This window comes from Salmo salar, unplaced genomic scaffold (genome assembly GCF_905237065.1).
Source record: "Salmo salar unplaced genomic scaffold, Ssal_v3.1, whole genome shotgun sequence".
In the NCBI taxonomy this organism is placed as follows: domain Eukaryota; kingdom Metazoa; phylum Chordata; class Actinopteri; order Salmoniformes; family Salmonidae; genus Salmo; species Salmo salar.
In genome coordinates, this window is record NW_025547587.1 from 702,501 (window position 1) to 719,629 (window position 17,129).

The 17,129-nt window shown below is 42.5% G+C and overlaps 1 protein-coding gene across 4 annotated transcripts in view; it reads right to left on the reverse strand.

The window, feature by feature from the left end:
* Nucleotides 1-15,610, reverse strand: part of LOC106578160 (cyclin-dependent kinase-like 2) — a 31,643-nt gene extending 16,033 nt beyond the window's left edge. For 2 of the 4 annotated variants that reach the window (XM_045711399.1, XM_045711396.1), the window contains exons 1-4: nucleotides 15,373-15,610; nucleotides 14,344-15,196; nucleotides 8,347-8,541; nucleotides 4,925-5,103 (exon numbers count right to left, since the gene is read on the reverse strand). In XM_045711399.1, coding sequence (XP_045567355.1) covers nucleotides 4,925-5,103; nucleotides 8,347-8,541; nucleotides 14,344-14,511 — 542 coding nt within the window. In that variant the 5' untranslated portion in view covers nucleotides 14,512-15,196; nucleotides 15,373-15,610. The remainder of the gene's footprint in view (nucleotides 1-4,924; nucleotides 5,104-8,346; nucleotides 8,542-14,343; nucleotides 15,197-15,372) is intronic. The other 2 variants (XM_045711397.1, XM_045711398.1) reach the window with 2 other exon arrangements.
* Nucleotides 15,611-17,129: the final 1,519 nt, after the last annotated feature.

Consider the following 17,129-nt stretch of genomic DNA (forward strand, 5'->3'; position numbering starts at 1 on the left):
AAGCAGCTGTTTTCAAAGTACCGAGAAGTAAGAGGAAGAATGTAAGGGGTGGTGAAGGGTCTAATTCCAAGAGGAAGGTAGAGATTAATAATTCACTTGAAGATAAACAGGTTGTAGAGATGGAGTTTTCTTCTGGGGAGGATAGCGAGAGTGAGTCATCTGACGCGTCACAACAAAATAGTGAGATAAATGGGGTGGAAGGGAGGTATGGGATTGAGAAGGTACGTCAATTTCTGAAGTTGACAAAAGGGAAGAAATATATGCAGGATTATAATGTAACATATTTTTTCCCTGAAAGTGAATTGTTTATTGAATCAGCAAAGTTTCTGATGTCAAAAATAACAGGGGGAGGTTTGACAAGCCCTGAAATTGCTAGACTCAAGAAAGTGGTCACGAGAGTGATAAGTGATGAAAATTCAAAAGAAAATGAAAGAGTTCAATCGCAGCTTTAACTCTGTAAAGAGATGTGGTTTCTGGGTCTTCCTCTGTATTTTTTTTTTCATCCATGAGCAGTTTTAAGAGTTCTTCTTTAAACGTAAATGGGGCAAGAGACGTTAAAAAAAGAGCCATAGTGTATGAGTTAATTAGGGGAAAGGGAAGTGACAGAATTTTTCTACAAGAAACGCATAGTAATTTGGAAAATGAAGTTATGTGGCAACAGGAGTGGGGGGGGGGACAGTGGTGTGTAGTCATAAAAACTCAAAAAGTGGGGGTGTGGCCATCTTGTTCTCAAAAGGGTTTTTGCCTTTGTCATATGAGGTTGAAGAGGTAGTTGAGGGGAGGTTATTAAAAGTTAGAGTAAGGTATGAAAACATCACTATGTGTCTGATAAATGTATATGCCCCAGTGGTGGCAGTTGAGAGGGTATGCTTTTTAGAGACATTATCAAATACCATTGAGAAATGTAACAATGAAGATTATTTATTTATTGCTGGGGATTTTAACTGCACAGTCAGTGATTTAGATAGAAATCACAAAGAACCTCATATAGCCTCAAGGACTTTTTCAAAACGTCTCATTGTATCAAATGAACTGTGTGATATTTGGCGGAGTCAACATGGAGGCACAAGGCAGTATACCTGGGTGCATGTGAGAGAGAACACCATCTCTATGGCCAGGTTAGATAGGTTTTATTGTTTTGAGCATCAATCCCAGGTCTGTAAATCAAGTGTGATAACCCCAGTGGGTTTTTCTGATCATTGTTTAATAACAGAGGTGGTGTTCATTAACGATGTAAAACCTAAAAGCGCATACTGGCATTTTAACATAACTTTATTGAGTGATGCTCACTTCAGGAAATGTTTTAGTTTTTTCTGGGAGAGGTGGAGGTCTCAAAAGGCCAGTTTTGTATCCCTTCAACAGCGGTGGGATATAGGGAAAATCCAGATTCAACAATTCTGTAAGCAATACACGAGGAATGTCACCAAGGATATCACCAGATCAATGAAAGCCCTAGAGACTGAAATAGTGGAACTCATGACGTTGGTTGAGACCACAGGAGATCGAGGCCACACTCAGGCCCTCAAGAGGAAAAAAGCTGCATTGGCAGACCTGCTGGGTATCTGAGCACAGGGGGCATTGGTGAGAAGTAAGTTTCAGGGAATCTCTGAAATGGATGCCTCATCCAAATGTTTCTTTGGTTTAGAGAAAAAGAATGGACAAAGAAAAATTATTCATTGTCTCAAATCAGCTGTTGGACAAGAGCTCACTAGACCTAGTGAAATTAGAAAGAGGGCAGTAGAGTTCTATGCTGAGCTCTACAAGTGTGAGTACAAAGAGGATAAAAAAGTGACACAGCAGTTCCTTGATGGACTCCCACAGGTGGCTGCAGAAGCTCAGGTTGAGCTTGAGCAACCATTGTCTTTGCAGGAGTTATACACTGCATTAAAAGGCATGGAAAATGGAAGGGCACCGGGTATTGATGGGCTTCCCGTTGATTTTTTTAAGTCTTTTTGGGCTATGTTGGGAGAGGATTGGCTAGCAGTAGTTAATGATAGTTTAACCGGAGGGTTACTACCAATAAGCTGCAGAAGGGCTGTCCTCACCCTACTGCCCAAAAAGGGTGACCCTAGGGAGGTGAAGAACTGGAGGCCGGTGGCTTTATTGTGCACTGATTATAAGATCCTGTCAAAGGCTTTGTCCAACAGGTTGAGGGAGGTGATGGGGCAGATCATACATACGGACCAGTCCTACTGTGTTCCCGGCAGGCAGATAGGGGATAACATTTCTCTGATTCGTGATTTTTTGGACGTCTCTAGGGCTATTGGGTTGGATGCTGGTCTAATTTCAATTGATCAGGAAAAGGCATTTGACCGAGTTGAACATCAATATTTATGGCACACTTTGGAGGCGTTTGGGTTCAGCTCTGGTTTTATTGCCATGATAGAGGTGATATATGGTGACATTGAAAGTGTATTGAAAGTTAACGGTGGTTTGAGTGCTCCTTTTAAAGTGTGTAGAGGTATTAGGCAGGGATGTTCTTTGTCGGGAATGTTATATGCCATTGCTATAGAGCCACTACTAAATAGCATTAGAAGTCGCATTGAGGGGGTGTACCTTTCAAGGGATATTCCTCCTATTCGTCTCTCAGCCTATGCTGATGATGTAGTTGTTTTAGTGAAAAATTAAGAGGAGGTGGGTAGTTTGAGTCTAATGGTTGATCGTTTTAGGGGAATATCCTCTGCAAAGGTAAATTGGGAAAAGAGTTGTGCTTTACAGATTGGAGAATGGTCTGGAGGGATCATGGCTTTGCCAGGGGGGCTGGAATGGTGTAAGGGAGGTTTTAAGTATCTTGGAGTGTACCTGGGAGATGAGGGGACTATGGAAAAAAAATTAGATTGGGGTGGTTGAAATGGTGGAAGGGAGGATAAGGAAATGGCGTTGGTTGCTATCTCGTATGTCATATAGGGGGCGCACTATTATAGTTAACAATGTGATTGCCTCTGCACTGTGGCATCGGTTGTCAGTTTTAGAACCACCATCTGGCCTTCTGGCTAAGATACAGGCAATAATTGTGGATTTCTTTTGGGATAAATATCACTGGGTTCCACAAAGTGTTTTGTATTTGTCAAAAGAGGAGGGGGGACAAGGTCTTGTACATCTTGCTAGTAGGGCTGCTGCTTTCCGGTTGCAGTTTATTCAAAGGTTGCTTTATGGACCGGAAAATGTGGTTTGGAGAGGGGTGGCAGGTCTTGTATTACAGCAGGTTGGAGGATTAGGTTTAAAGAAAGCTTTATTTTTGGTTGATAGTAGCCAGATTTCTAGGGAGGGAATACCTCCGATTTTACAGAGGCCTTCTTAGGGTGTGGAGCATAATGAAGGTGTCCAGACGAACTTCAGCGGAGTCAGTGCATTGGCTGTTGGAGGAACCTCTGGTGTATGGGGCAAGACTTGATTGCACAACTGCAGCTGTTCCACATTTTTTCCAAGATTCTGGTGAAAGGCAAAATCATCACCTTAAAACAGTTAATGGCCATGGCTGGGCCCGCCTTAATGGATGGAAGACGGGTGGCTGAACATTTGGGGGTGAGGTCGGAAAGGATGGTAGGACAACTGCTGGGAAGCTGCAGGAAGGCTTTGTCAGCAGAAGAGCAGGGTATGCTTCATAGCCACAAGAAGAAGGTACAAGATGAAGACGTCTCATTTCCAAGACTAGGGATTACACCAAATATCCCAGAGTCAGAAAGAAAGGCGATATTACTGGATTTGAGAGGGTTGGAAGAGGTGGGTTTGGATGAGGTGAATGGGAAAGACTTATATAGGGGAGGTGTCAAGGTGTTGAATAAAGATACATTGAAAACTAGAAAAGACACTCCATGGAGGGTAAAATTGGGCATTGATGACAAGGTAAAGCCAGCATGGAGAGCACTGTACAAGCCACCGTTACAAAAGGGTACTGGTGATATGCAATGGAGGGTTTTGCATGGCATCATTGCAGTTAATGCTTTTGTATCTGTTATTAATTCAGATGTTGGAGCTGGATGTCCTTTTTGTAATATAAGAGAAACCATTTTTCACTGTTTTATGGAGTGTGAGAGGATAAAACCTCTCTTGGAGATGCTGGAGTCTTTGTTTAAAGCTGTAGGGGAGATTTTCAATAACACTGTTTTTATTTTGGGGTTTCAATATAGAAAGCAACAGAAAAGAAAATGTCAACTGTTAAATTTTATTTTGGGACAAGCAAAGATGTCCATTTTTCTGAGTAGGAAACATAAGATAGAAACGGGATATGGGCAGGATGTAAGATGTGTTTTTAAAGGATTAGTGAAAATAAGAATAAAAGTGGATTTTGAGTTCTACTCAGCTGTAAAAGATCTCCCATTGTTTGAGGAGAAGTGGGCATACGAAGGAGCGCTTTGTTTTGTAGAGGAGGGGAAACTATTTTTTGTTGGAGAAATAAGTTGAATGTATAGGTTCTTTAGTTTTTCAATTATTATTTTTGTTATTGTTGTTATTTTAGTATTTTTTGTGTATTTTTGTCTTTTTTTTTTAGGAATTACATTTGGTGTTTCATTTCTGAAAAGACAGTATGTCATTATTTATGTTAATAATTGATTAGAAAATAAAGGTTTTATAAAAACTAAAAAACTCTCTCTCTCCCTCTGTCTCTGCCCTTCTCTGTCTCTCTCTCTCTCTCTCTCTCTCTCTCTCTCTCTCTCCCTCCCCGTCTCTGCCCTTCTCTGTCTCTCCGTCTCTCTCTCTGTCTCTGCCCTTCTCTGTCTCTCTCTCTCTCTCTCTCTCTCCTCTCTCTGTGTCTCTCTCCATCTCTCTCTCTGTCTCTGCCCTTCTCTGTCTCTCTCTCTCTCGGTCTCTCTCTGTCTCTCTCTCTCCCTCTGCCTTTCTATCTCTCTCTCTCTCTCTCGATCTCTCTCTCTGTCTCTGTCTCTCTCCCCGTCCCTCACTCTGTCTCTATCCTTGTTCTTACTTCCCGTACTTGGTGTCCCCCACCAGTAGTTCTGGGGCCCTATACCAGCGTGTTGCTACGTAGTCCGTGTAATTCTCTCCTGGTGCAGCCATTGTCCTGGCGAACCCAAAGTCACACAGCTTGACCACACCACCCTGAGACACCAGGATGTTTTCTGGCTTGATGTCCCTATGGATGATCTGGAGAAACAAAAAGGATACAAATAGGAAACAATAGGAAACATATAGGAAATATATAGGAAATATAGAGGAAATATAGAGGAAACATATAGGAAATATATAGGAAACATATAGGAAACATACAGGAAACATATAGGAAATATATAGGAAATATATAGGAAACATATAGGAAATATATAGGAAATATACAAGAAACATAGGAAACATATAGGAAATATATATGAAACATGTAGTAAATATATAGGAAACAGGTTTGACATGTCTGGTGATTATGCAGGCCATTGAAAAACGGGGACATTCTCAGCTTCCAGGAATTGTGTACAGATCCTTGCGACATGTAGTTGTGCATTATCATGCTGAAACATGAGGTGATGGCGGCGGATGAATGGCACGATAACGGGCCTCAGTATCTCATCACGGTACCTTTGTGCATTCAAATTGCCATCAATAGCTTATGCCTGCCCCATACCATAACCCCACCGCCACCATGGGGCACTTTGTTCACAACGTTGACATCAGAAAATCGCTCGCCTATACGATGCCGTACAAGCTGGTTGAAATCGAGGTTCAACCGTGAAGAGCACACTTCTCCAGCGTTGCCAGTGGCCATCGAAGGTGAAGTCAGTTACGACGCCGAACTGCAGTCAGGTCAAGACCCTGGTGAGGACCACGAGCACGCAGATGAGCTTCCCTGAGACGGTTTCTGACAGTTTGGTGCAGAAATTCTTTGGATGTGCAAAACCCACAGTTTCATCAGCTGTCTAGGTGGCTGGTCTCAGAAGAACCCGCAGGTGAAGAAGCCGGAGGAGGAGGTCCTGGACTGGCGTGGTTACATGTGGTATGTGAGGCCGGTTGGACGTACTGACAAATTCTCTAAAACAACATTGGAGGCAGCTTATGGTAGAGAAATGAACATTAAATTCTTTGGCAACAGCTCTGGTGGACATTCCTGTTGTCAGCATGCCAATTACAAAACTTGAGACATCTGTGGCATTGTGTGTGACAACTGAACATTTTAGAGTGGCATTTTATTGTCCCCAGCACAAGGTGCACCTGTGTAATGATCATGCTGTTTAATCAGCTTCTTGATATGCCACACCTGTCAGGTGGATGGATTCTCTTGGCAAAGGAGAAATGCTCACTAACAGGGATGTAAACCAATTTGTGCACAACATTTGAGAGAAATAAGCTTTTTGTGTGTATGGAACATTTTCTGGGATCTTTTATTTCAGCTCATGAAACATGGGGGCAACACTTTACATGTTGCGTTTCTATTTTTGTGTTCAGAATACATCAAACTAAAGTCACACAGATTGACCCTGAGATACCAGGATGTTCTCTGGCTTGATGTCCCTTCCTGGAACATATAGGAAATACAGTGCCTTCGGAAAGTATTCAGACCCCTTGACTTTTTACACATTTTGGTACATTACAGCCTTATTCTAAAATTGGATTAAATAGTTTTTTTACTCATCAATCTACACACAATACCCCGTAATGACATCACAATACCCCATAATGACATCACAATACCCCATAATGTCATCACAATACCCCATAATGACAAAGCAAAAACAGGTTTTAATAAATGTTTGCAAATTTATAAAATAAAATAAACTGAGATATCACTTTTACATAAGTATTCAGGCCCTTGAGTCAGTACTTTGTTGAAAAAACCTTTGGCAGTGATTACAGCCTTGAGTCTTCTTGGGTATGACGCTACAAGCTTGGCATACCTGTATTTGGGGAGTTTCTCACTTTCTTCTCTGCAGATCCTCTCAAGCTCTGTCACGTTGGATGTGGAGCGTCATTGCACAGCTATTTTCAGGTCTCTCCAGAGATGTCAGAGATCAAGTCCGGGCTCTGGCTGGGTCACGCAAGGACATTCAGAGACTTGTCCCGAAGCCACTCCTGCATTGTCTTGGCTGTGTGCTTAGGGTCGTTGTCCTGTTGGAAGGTGAACCTTCGCCCCATTCTGAGGTCCTGAGTTTTCATCAAGGATCTCTCTGTACTTTGCTCCATTCATCTTTCCCTCTATGCTTCACTGTAGGAATGGTGCCAGGTTTCCTCCAGACGTGACGCTTGAAATTCAGGCCAAAGATTTCAATCTTGGTTTCATCAGTGAATTTTGTTTCTCATGGTCTGAGAGTCCTTTACGTGTCTTTTGGCAAACTCCAAGCGGAATGTCAAGTGCCTTCTACTGAGGAGTGGCTTCCGTCTGGCCACTCTACCAAAAAAGTCTGATTGGTGGAGTTCTGCAGAGATGGTTGTCCTCCTGGAAGGTTCTCCCATGTCCACAGAGGAATTCTGGATCTCTGTCAGAGTGACCATCAGGTTCTTGGTCACCTCCCTGACCAAGGCCCTTCTTGCTCGATTGCTCAGTTTGGCAAGAATGATAGAGACCACTGTGTTCTTGGGGACCTTCAATGCTGCAGAAATGTTTTGGTACCCTTCCCCAGGTCTGTACCTCGACACAATCCTGTCTCTGAGCTCTACGGACAATTCCTTCAACCTCATGGCCTGGTTTTTGCTCTGACATGCACTGTCAACTGTGGGACCTTATATAGACAGGTGTTTGCCTTTCCAAATCATGTCCAATCAATTGAATGTACCACAGGTGGACTCCAATCAAGTTGTAGAAACATCTCAAGGATGATCAATGGAAACAGGATGCACCTGAGCTCAATTTCGAGTCTCATAGCAAAGGGTCTGAATACTTATGTAAATAAGGTATTTCTGTTTTTTATTTTTAATACATTTGCAAAAATTTCGAAAAACCTGTTTTTGTGGAATATGAAGTGTGGAAATGTGGAAAAAGTCAAGGAGTCTGAATACTTTCCGAATGCACTGTATACATTCATATATACATTCATATATACATTAGTATGGAGGAATAGTCTAAGATCCCTAACCAATGTGTTCACCAATCTCATAAAAACAGTGTCGTTAACCACGCAAGGAGAGGGTGCTAGAGTATTGAAAACAGGGGTTCCAATTTTTTGGGGGTAGAATGGAATAAATGGAACTAAGTCAAACATGTGGTTTCCATATGTTTGATGTGTTTGATACCGTTGCATTAATTCCATTCAAGCCATTACAATGAGCCCGTCCTCCTATAGCTCCTACGACCAGCCTCCTCTGACACACACACACACACACACACACACACACACACACACACACACACACACACACACACACACACACACACACACACACACACACTCCACACTCCACACTCACATTGTGTTGATGGCAGAAGGAGATAGCCCGTAGTATCTGGTAGATGTATCTTCTTAGGCGGCTGTAGTCTAGTCCCGTTGGACTCTGTTCTAGGTCATCTAGAACCGTACGTTCTACGAACTCAAACACCAGGTACCAGCGACGCCTCTTTTTCCACACCTCCAACAGGTTGACAAGGTTCTCATGGCGCAGTTGCTGGAGAAAAGGGGGGAACAAATAATGGATTGTTTGATTGTTTTCATTGATTGCTTAGTTAGCATTTGTATATGTCAGGAATGGGCAAGAATGGACTTTGAAGAGAGGGGGGGGGGGGGGTCACAAAAAACCTCATCATGAGGGGCCACAGTGGCTTCCGGGTCCGGGTCTGTGAGAGAATGGCGCCGGAGAGAATGGCCGCCGTTTTACCAGCTCCTGAACAATTTTGTGTTTTTTTTTTTTTGCACTGATCTTTACTATTTTATAAATAATGTTTCGGCCATCATTTCATGTGTCCGAAAAGAGCTTCTGGACATCAGTGATTACTAACCTCGGTTTGGATGAGGACTTTTATTTCAACAAATCGGAGGCGAAGGACATAACTCCCAAATCCCCGTCACTCAGAGGAAGCCGAGGCGGAGTTATAGAGGTTGGCGTGCGGGATATCTACGGAGACTGCAACGGCGAGTAACCCTCCGTTCTATTGACGAACGTGAAATCACTAGAAAATAAACTGGATGAGCTCCATTGGAGACTATCCTATCAAAGTGATCTGAAGAACTGTAATATCCTACGTTTCACAGAGTCGTGACTGAACAAGGACATGGAAAATATAAATCTAGCTGTTTTTTCTATACATCGGCAAGGCAGAACAGCTGCATCTGGTAAACTGCGTCTGGTAAACAACAACAGCTGGTGCGCAAACTCTAATATTAAGGAAGTCCCAAGGTTCTGCTTACCTGAGGTAGAGGACCTCATGATAAGCTGTAGACCACACTATCTACCAAGACAGTTTTCATCTATATTTTTCCCGGATGTCTAACTCTGACTGAACAACTCAAAAACTCCCCACCTTATACTCTCCAAATGGACGTTAGCTGTGAGCACCGAGATTCCCATGCATTGACTTTTCTTCGCTATAAATGTCGGGGGATGCTATTCACGAAGACATGTTGTTTTGTCTCACTGCTTCCTGAGCATGAAACGGTACAGGGGATGTTCAGTGTGCTGCGTGGCTATACGGACGAAAAACAGATTCCATGGGATGGAATGGTGGGCTTTTGTACAGATGGGGCTCCATCTATGGTCGGGACGGCGGGCAGGCCTCTACACTCTAGTTATAAATGTGTCTCCCTCTGCCATATGGACGCATTGTACGATACATACACCCACTAAGCTAATATGGATACACCGAGAGAAACTGGCGGCAAAAGAGCTGAGCACATTGACTCTGTACCGGCACCCCCCTGTATATATTGTTATTTTTTACTGCTCCTCTTTAATTACTTATTACTTTTATCTCTTATTCTTATGCATATTTTTTTAGACTGCATTGTTGGTTAAGGGCTTGTAAGTCAGCATTTCACTGTGAGGTCTACACCATTTGTGTTCGGCGCATGTGACTAATAACATTTGATTTGATTTGAGAATACACCACTACAGCAGGAAACCCTAGATTGCAAAACTACATGGGGACACGTCTGTTTGCTAAACTATGTGGAGATATAAGATCAGAGCATGACGATGTTCTATTTCACACCGAGGCTTGGTTGGGAGTGTTGGAAAGATTTTGGGGGGGAATTGAGAGAGGAACTGTTGTCATTCACAATGGATGTAAAAAAACAGACTTTGCTGACTTAGTAATGAAATGAAAATTAGTCTCCTTGACAGTGTAATAGACATATATGACAAACTGAACAAACTGAACATGCAGGGGAAACACAAAAACATTCTATAGGATGTGTGAACCAATCAGCGAAATCCACTTGACTGTGATCCTGGCTCAGTTGACATGCTGCTAAGTGAAATCGAACAGCTGATCGAGCTGTCATGTGACCGAATGCCGCAGACAACGCATTAATGGGTTACTATGGAGGAGGTTTGGTTCATTGAATCAGTGCTCTCGTCTGCATCAAAAACAAATATCGATCCAGGTGGGATGTGACAGGAGAGATGAGGTGCACACTGTTGACCACGCCCCCTTGACTTTGAGAAGCTCCGACGCGACATGCATCAAACACACCCGTCTCATTAGTGCTGGTGCGATGAGATAAATTACGTCAGACTAATTTGAAATGGACTATCTTAGCCCCACATTAACAGTATATGATGGTGAGTTGAGAATACAATCAGAAATACTGTTATAATGTTTTGCAATTCACTGCCATTCACTGCCATTCACTGCCAGGGGCCTGAGGGCACACTGCTGCCTTGGCAAGAACTAATGGGGATCCATAATAAACCCCAGGAAGAGTAGCTGCTGCCTTGGCAGGAACTAATGGGGATCCATAATACTCTAATACTCTAGAGTACTCTAAAACTCTAGACCACCTCTATTCTACACACAGAGATGCATACAAAAGTCTCACTCACCCTCTATTTGGAAAATCTGATTATAACTCCATCATCTTAATTCTTGCTTACAAGCAAAAACTCAAACAGGAAGTACCAGCGATGCGCTCAATACGGAAGAGTTCCGATGAAGCGGACGCTAAGCTACAGGATTGTTTCGCTAGCACAGACTGGAATATGTTCTGGGATTCATCCGATGACATTGAGGAGTTTACCACATCAGTCATCGGCTTCATTAATAAGAGCATTGATGACGTCGTCTCCACAGTGACAGTACGTACATATCCTAACCAAAAGCCATGGATTACAGGGAACATCCGCACTGAGCTAAAGGCAAGAGCTGCCGCTTTCAAGGAGCGGGACACAAATCCGGACGCTTATAAGAAATCCCGCTAAGCCCTCCAACGAACCATCAAACAGGCAAAGCTTCAACACAGGACTAAGACTACGCTCGTCGGATGTGGCAGGGCTTGCAAACTATCCCGGATTACAAAGGGAAACCCAGCCGCAAGCTGCCCAGTGACGCGAGCCTACCAGACTAAATAAATACCTTCTGTGCTCGCTTTGAGGCAAGCAACACTGAACCATGCATGAGAACACCAGCTGTTCCACACGACTGTGTGATCACATTCTCCGTAGCCGATGTGAGTAAGACCTTTAAACAGGTTAACATTCACAAGGCTGCTAAGGCCCGATGGAATACCAGGACGTGTACTCAGAGCATGTGCTGACCAGCAAGAAAGTGTATTCACTGACAATTTGAACCTCTCCCTGACCCAGTCTGTAATACCCACATGTTTCAAGCAGACCACCATAGTCCCTGTGCCCAAGAATGCCAAGGTAACCTGTCTAAATGAATATCGCCCCATAGCGCTCACATCTGTAGCCTTGAAATGCTTTGAAAGGCTGGTCATGGCTCACATCAACATCATTATCCCAGAAACCCTAGACCCATTCCAATTTGCATACCCCCCAACAGAACCACAGATGACGCAATCTCTATTGCACTCCACACTGCCCTTTCCCACCTGGACAAAAGGAACACCTCAGTGAGAATGCTGTTCATTGACTACAGCTCAGCATGCAACACCATAGTCTCCTTCAAGCTCATCACTAAGCTCAGGACCCTAAGACTGAACACTTCCCTCTGGAAGTGGATCCTGGACTTCCTGACGGGCCTCCCCCAGGTGGTGAGCGTAAGTAACAACACTTCCGCCACGCTGACCCTCAACCCTGTCGCCCCTTCAGGGGTGCGTGCTTAGCCCCCTCCTGTACTCCCTGTTTACCCACGAAACGACTCCAACACCATCATTAAATTTGCTGAAGACACGATGGTGGTAGGCCTGATCACCGACGATGATGAGAGGAGCTGATCGTGGACTACAGGAAACGGAGGGCCGAGCATGCCCCCATTCACATCAACAGGGCTGTAGTGGAGAGCTCCTCGGACACGGATTTCCTAAGTGTCCATACCACTAAGGATCTGTCATGGTCCAAACACACCAACACAGTCGTGAATAGGGGACAACAACGCCTCATCCCCACCAGGAGGCTGAAAAGATTTGGCATGGGCCCTCAGATCATCAAAAAGTTCTACAGCTGCAACATTGAGAGCATCTTGACTGGCTGCATCACCACTTGGTATGGCAACTGCTTTGGCATCCGACCACAAGGCGCTACAGAGGGTAGTGCGTACGGCCCAGTACATCACTGGGGCCGAACTCCCTGCCATCCAGGACCTCTAGATACCAGGCGGTGTCAGAGGAAGGCCCTAAAAATTGTCATAGACTCCAGTCACAGTTTGTTCTCTCTGCTACTGCACGGCAAGTGATACCGGAGTGCCAAGTTTGAGACCAAAAGGTTCCAGAATCGATTCTACCCCAAGCCATACGACTCCTGAACAGATTCCACCCCCAAGCCATACGACTCCTGAACAGATTCTACCCCCAAGCCATACGACTCCTGAACAGATTCTACCCCCAAGCCATACGACTCCTGAACAGATTCTACCCCCAAGCCATACGACTCCTGAACAGATTCTACCCCCAAGCCATACGACTCCTGAACAGATTCTACCCCCAAGCCATACGACTCCTGAACAGATTCTACCCCCAAGCCATACGACTCCTGAACAGATTCTACCCCCAAGCAATACGACTCCTGAACAGATTCTACCCCCAAGCCATACGACTCCTGAACAGATTCTACCCCCAAGCCATACGACTCCTGAACAGATTCTACCCCCAAGCCATACGACTCCTGAACAGATTCTACCCCCAAGCCATACGACTCCTGAACAGTTAATTAAACAGTTACCCAGACTTTCTGCTTCTCACCCCCTACCTACATTGGCCTTCCCTGTAGCTCAGTTGGTAGAGCATGGTGTTTGCAACACCAGGGTTGTGGGTTCGATTCCCACGGGGGGCCAGCACAGAAAAAAAAAAAAAAAAAAACATGTATGAAATGTATGCATTCACTACTGTAAGTCGCTCTGGATAAGAGCGTCTGCTAAATGACTCAAATGTAAATGCAAATGTACATGTACAGTACATTGGTAAATATTATCTCAATCAAAACGTTTTTGAGTTAATTTCCAGCAATTCTACACATTTTGCCATGGGGCATAGATTTTATTTTTGCAGTTTTAAGCAAGTTTTCTGAAATTCGACACATTTTGCCATAAGATGGAGAGAAATGTTTGCAATTTCTTTAAAAAAAAATATGATATTTGAGTGAGTGTGACTAACAAAATCAATGGGAGCGCCCCGGTCGGTCATTTTTCTGACATGGGCTAAAACCGCTGATAAACAACTAACATTTTGAAATTGCACATTGTGTGTTCTACTACTTTAACTCTCATCAGTAGGTTGACACCCCGACTGACTTCATAATCCTAAAAAAGGGGTCCGCCAGTTGCCGATTCCTGGTACACAGTATGTTATGTGGTTACGTTGTTGTTTAATATATCTCTACATCTTATCCGACTTGCCACAACTAAAGTTCCCTCTGGGAAGAATAAAGTTATTCTATTTTATTTCAATATATTCTATTTGATTCTATTCAAATAAATTTTAATCTATTATATTTTATTATATTCTGTTCTATTTTAATCTGTTCTATTTTATTATATTATACTTTATTCTGTTGTATTTGATTCTGTTGTATTTGATTCTGTTGTATTTGATTCTGTTGTATTTGATTCTGTTCTATTTGATTCTGTTCTATTTGATTCTGTTCTATTTGATTCTGTTGTATTTGATTCTGTTGTATTTGATTCTGTTCTATTTGATTCTGTTGTATTTGATTCTGTTGTATTTGATTCTGTTGTATTTGATTCTGTTGTATTTGATTCTGTTGTATTTGATTCTGTTCTATTTGATTCTGTTCTATTTGATTCTTTTGTATTTGATTCTGTTCTATTTGATTCTAATCTATTAAATTCCAACTGACCTTCAACATCTTGATCTCTCTCAAGGCGATCTTCTTGACTGTCTTATCGTCCTCTGACTCCAGAAACTTCTTAACGGCCACGATCCTCCCGTTCTCCTTGTGACGACACTTCATGACCATGCCGTAGCTTCCCTCACCGACCATACCCAAGTTCTCATACTTCTCCATGACACACACTATAATAACACACACTAGGCTACACACACTCTATAACACACACACATACTAAACATACTATAACACACACTCTGCAACACGCATATCTTACAACACAGACACTCTCACACACACACACACTAGGCTACACACACTCTGCAACACACACTCTATAACACACACACATACTAAACATACTATAACACACACTCTGCAACACGCATATCTTACAACACAGACACTCTCACACACTAGGCTACACACACTGATAATACAAAGTCTATATTACACACTTTACAACACACACTCTATAACAGACTCACACCATAACACACACTCTATAGAAAAAACACTAGGCTACACACACTATGACACACACACACACACACACACTATACATAAATATATATAAACACACACACACACACACACACTCACATCACCTGACGAATAAATAGCAGGTTGACGTTTATTGTCATGAGTCTTGTCCTGGAGGCAGTACTGAGTGATTTCCCCTTTGAATGGCCAGCTGCAAATGTCAAAATGGCTATACTGTCAAAACAAAAATTGGCATTAGGGTTAGCAGTGTGGTTAAGGTTAGGGTTAGGTTTAAAATCAGATTGTATGATTTGGTCCCAGCTAGTGACCACTCTGCAGAGCTGTCTCCAGAACAAGATCCAGGACGAAAAACGCTAACCTGCGAATAGATAGCCAAAAAAAAAAAAAGAGGTGACAGGTTGTTAGACTAAACAACATTGTTTACGAAATACTTTTTTTCTGTACATTTCAACATTGTTGCATGAAAGAAAATATTTCATAGTCTACAGCCCAAATGGTTGCATGAAAACAATAGGTGTTTGATTGCGCACATACATAACGTGTAGTAGAACTAACTTCCTGATAATTTCCGGATACTCAGCTGAGCCACCGGGCCGACTTCAAAACACTTCCAAAGGTTTGTTGACCGATTAGTGGACTAATGTTCGGTACAAAAGACTCCCGGATCCTTATCAGATCGATATCACTCGTATCGGTCAACGTAAACAGTGGTGTAAAAGCCGTACCGGACATACGAGATGAGAGAACAATTTACCTGTGTCACTAAAGCCGTTACCCGTAGCAACTGGCCTCCGGTGCTGTACACAAAAACAGAGTCACTCTTCTCTCTACCCCAATATAGTATAGCTATGAAAATGTGAATGAGGAGATTTTGGAGAAAACTATTATGAACTATTATGACATTTTTCTTTGTGTAATTTTGAAACTTTTAACAAAACCAATCAGATACTGGGGAATTTCTATTCTATTTATTGTATTTTACTCTATTCTACTCAGGGCCACGTCTGTGCTTTTTGGGGGGGCTTTCTAAGTTTTAAAATTAATCTCTTGCATTACTACACATTTTGTAATGACGTATGACATCTTTAATGTAATATCTGAGTGAGAATGGCTATCAAAATCAATGGTGGTTTTCATGCCAAATAGTGTCCACTTGAGAAAAAAAAAAGTCTCACAATGGGATTCGATAAACTATGAACAAAGATTTTTATAACTAACCCAAGATAGACCACAGTCTGTCGTTTCAATCAGAAGCAAATTAATCATACTGAGCAGAATGAAACTAAACTCAACAGGAGATGGAAACTACACAGGAGATGGAAACTAAATGGAAACTACACAGGAGATAGAAACTGAACAGGAGATGGAAACTAAATGGAAACTGAACAGGAGATGGAAACTAAACAGTAGATGGAAACTAAACAGGAGATGGAAACTAAACAGGAGATGGAAACTAAATGGAAACTAAACAGGAGATGGAAACTAAATGGAAACTAAATGGAAACTAAACAGGTTCGTGGTCAGACTAGAGAGATGGAGGGTGGGCAGTCGCGATGACAGAGACAGGAAATCACAAACCACTCTTAACCTGTTCCCAGGCCACCTTCGTGTGTGTGTGTGTGTGTGTGGTGTGTGTGTGTGTGTGTGTGTGTGTGTGTGTGTGTGTGTGTGTGTGTGTGTGTGTGTGTGTGTGTGTGTGTGTGTGTGTGTGTGTGTGTGTGTGTGTGTGGTAGCAGTAACACATTCTCCTTATTACTCACTGGAATGAGAATAGTGCTGTACGCTGTTAAATATTTCTTACAACACAGATACAGGAAACAGCCCCTCGAGTCAAACGCATCTCTACACTTCTATATGGATGATTTGCATGTATCCTCACACCCCCCCCTCTCTCAATTCAATTCTATTCAATTGACTTTATTGACATGGTAAGTTCATTATTACTTACATTGTCAAAGTGTACATATAGAAAAATAAAAATATTTATATATATATATATATCAAATATATATTTATATATAAGTAAAAGGTGGTACCAACAGCAGTAATAATAGTAGTAGTGGACATGGGATCACCATTAACAGCAACTACAACAACAATATTAATCAGAACAACAATACATTAAAGCGACGGTAGTAGACCAGTGTCAACATGACTGAGAAGACACATGACCTGGTATGAAAGACAAAACAAAACAAGATGGGAAATATTATCCACATTACATTGCACTTTTCACTGGCTGTCCCTCAAGTTGAGGCAGGAGGACACATTTTGGCTTTTCACCCAATAAA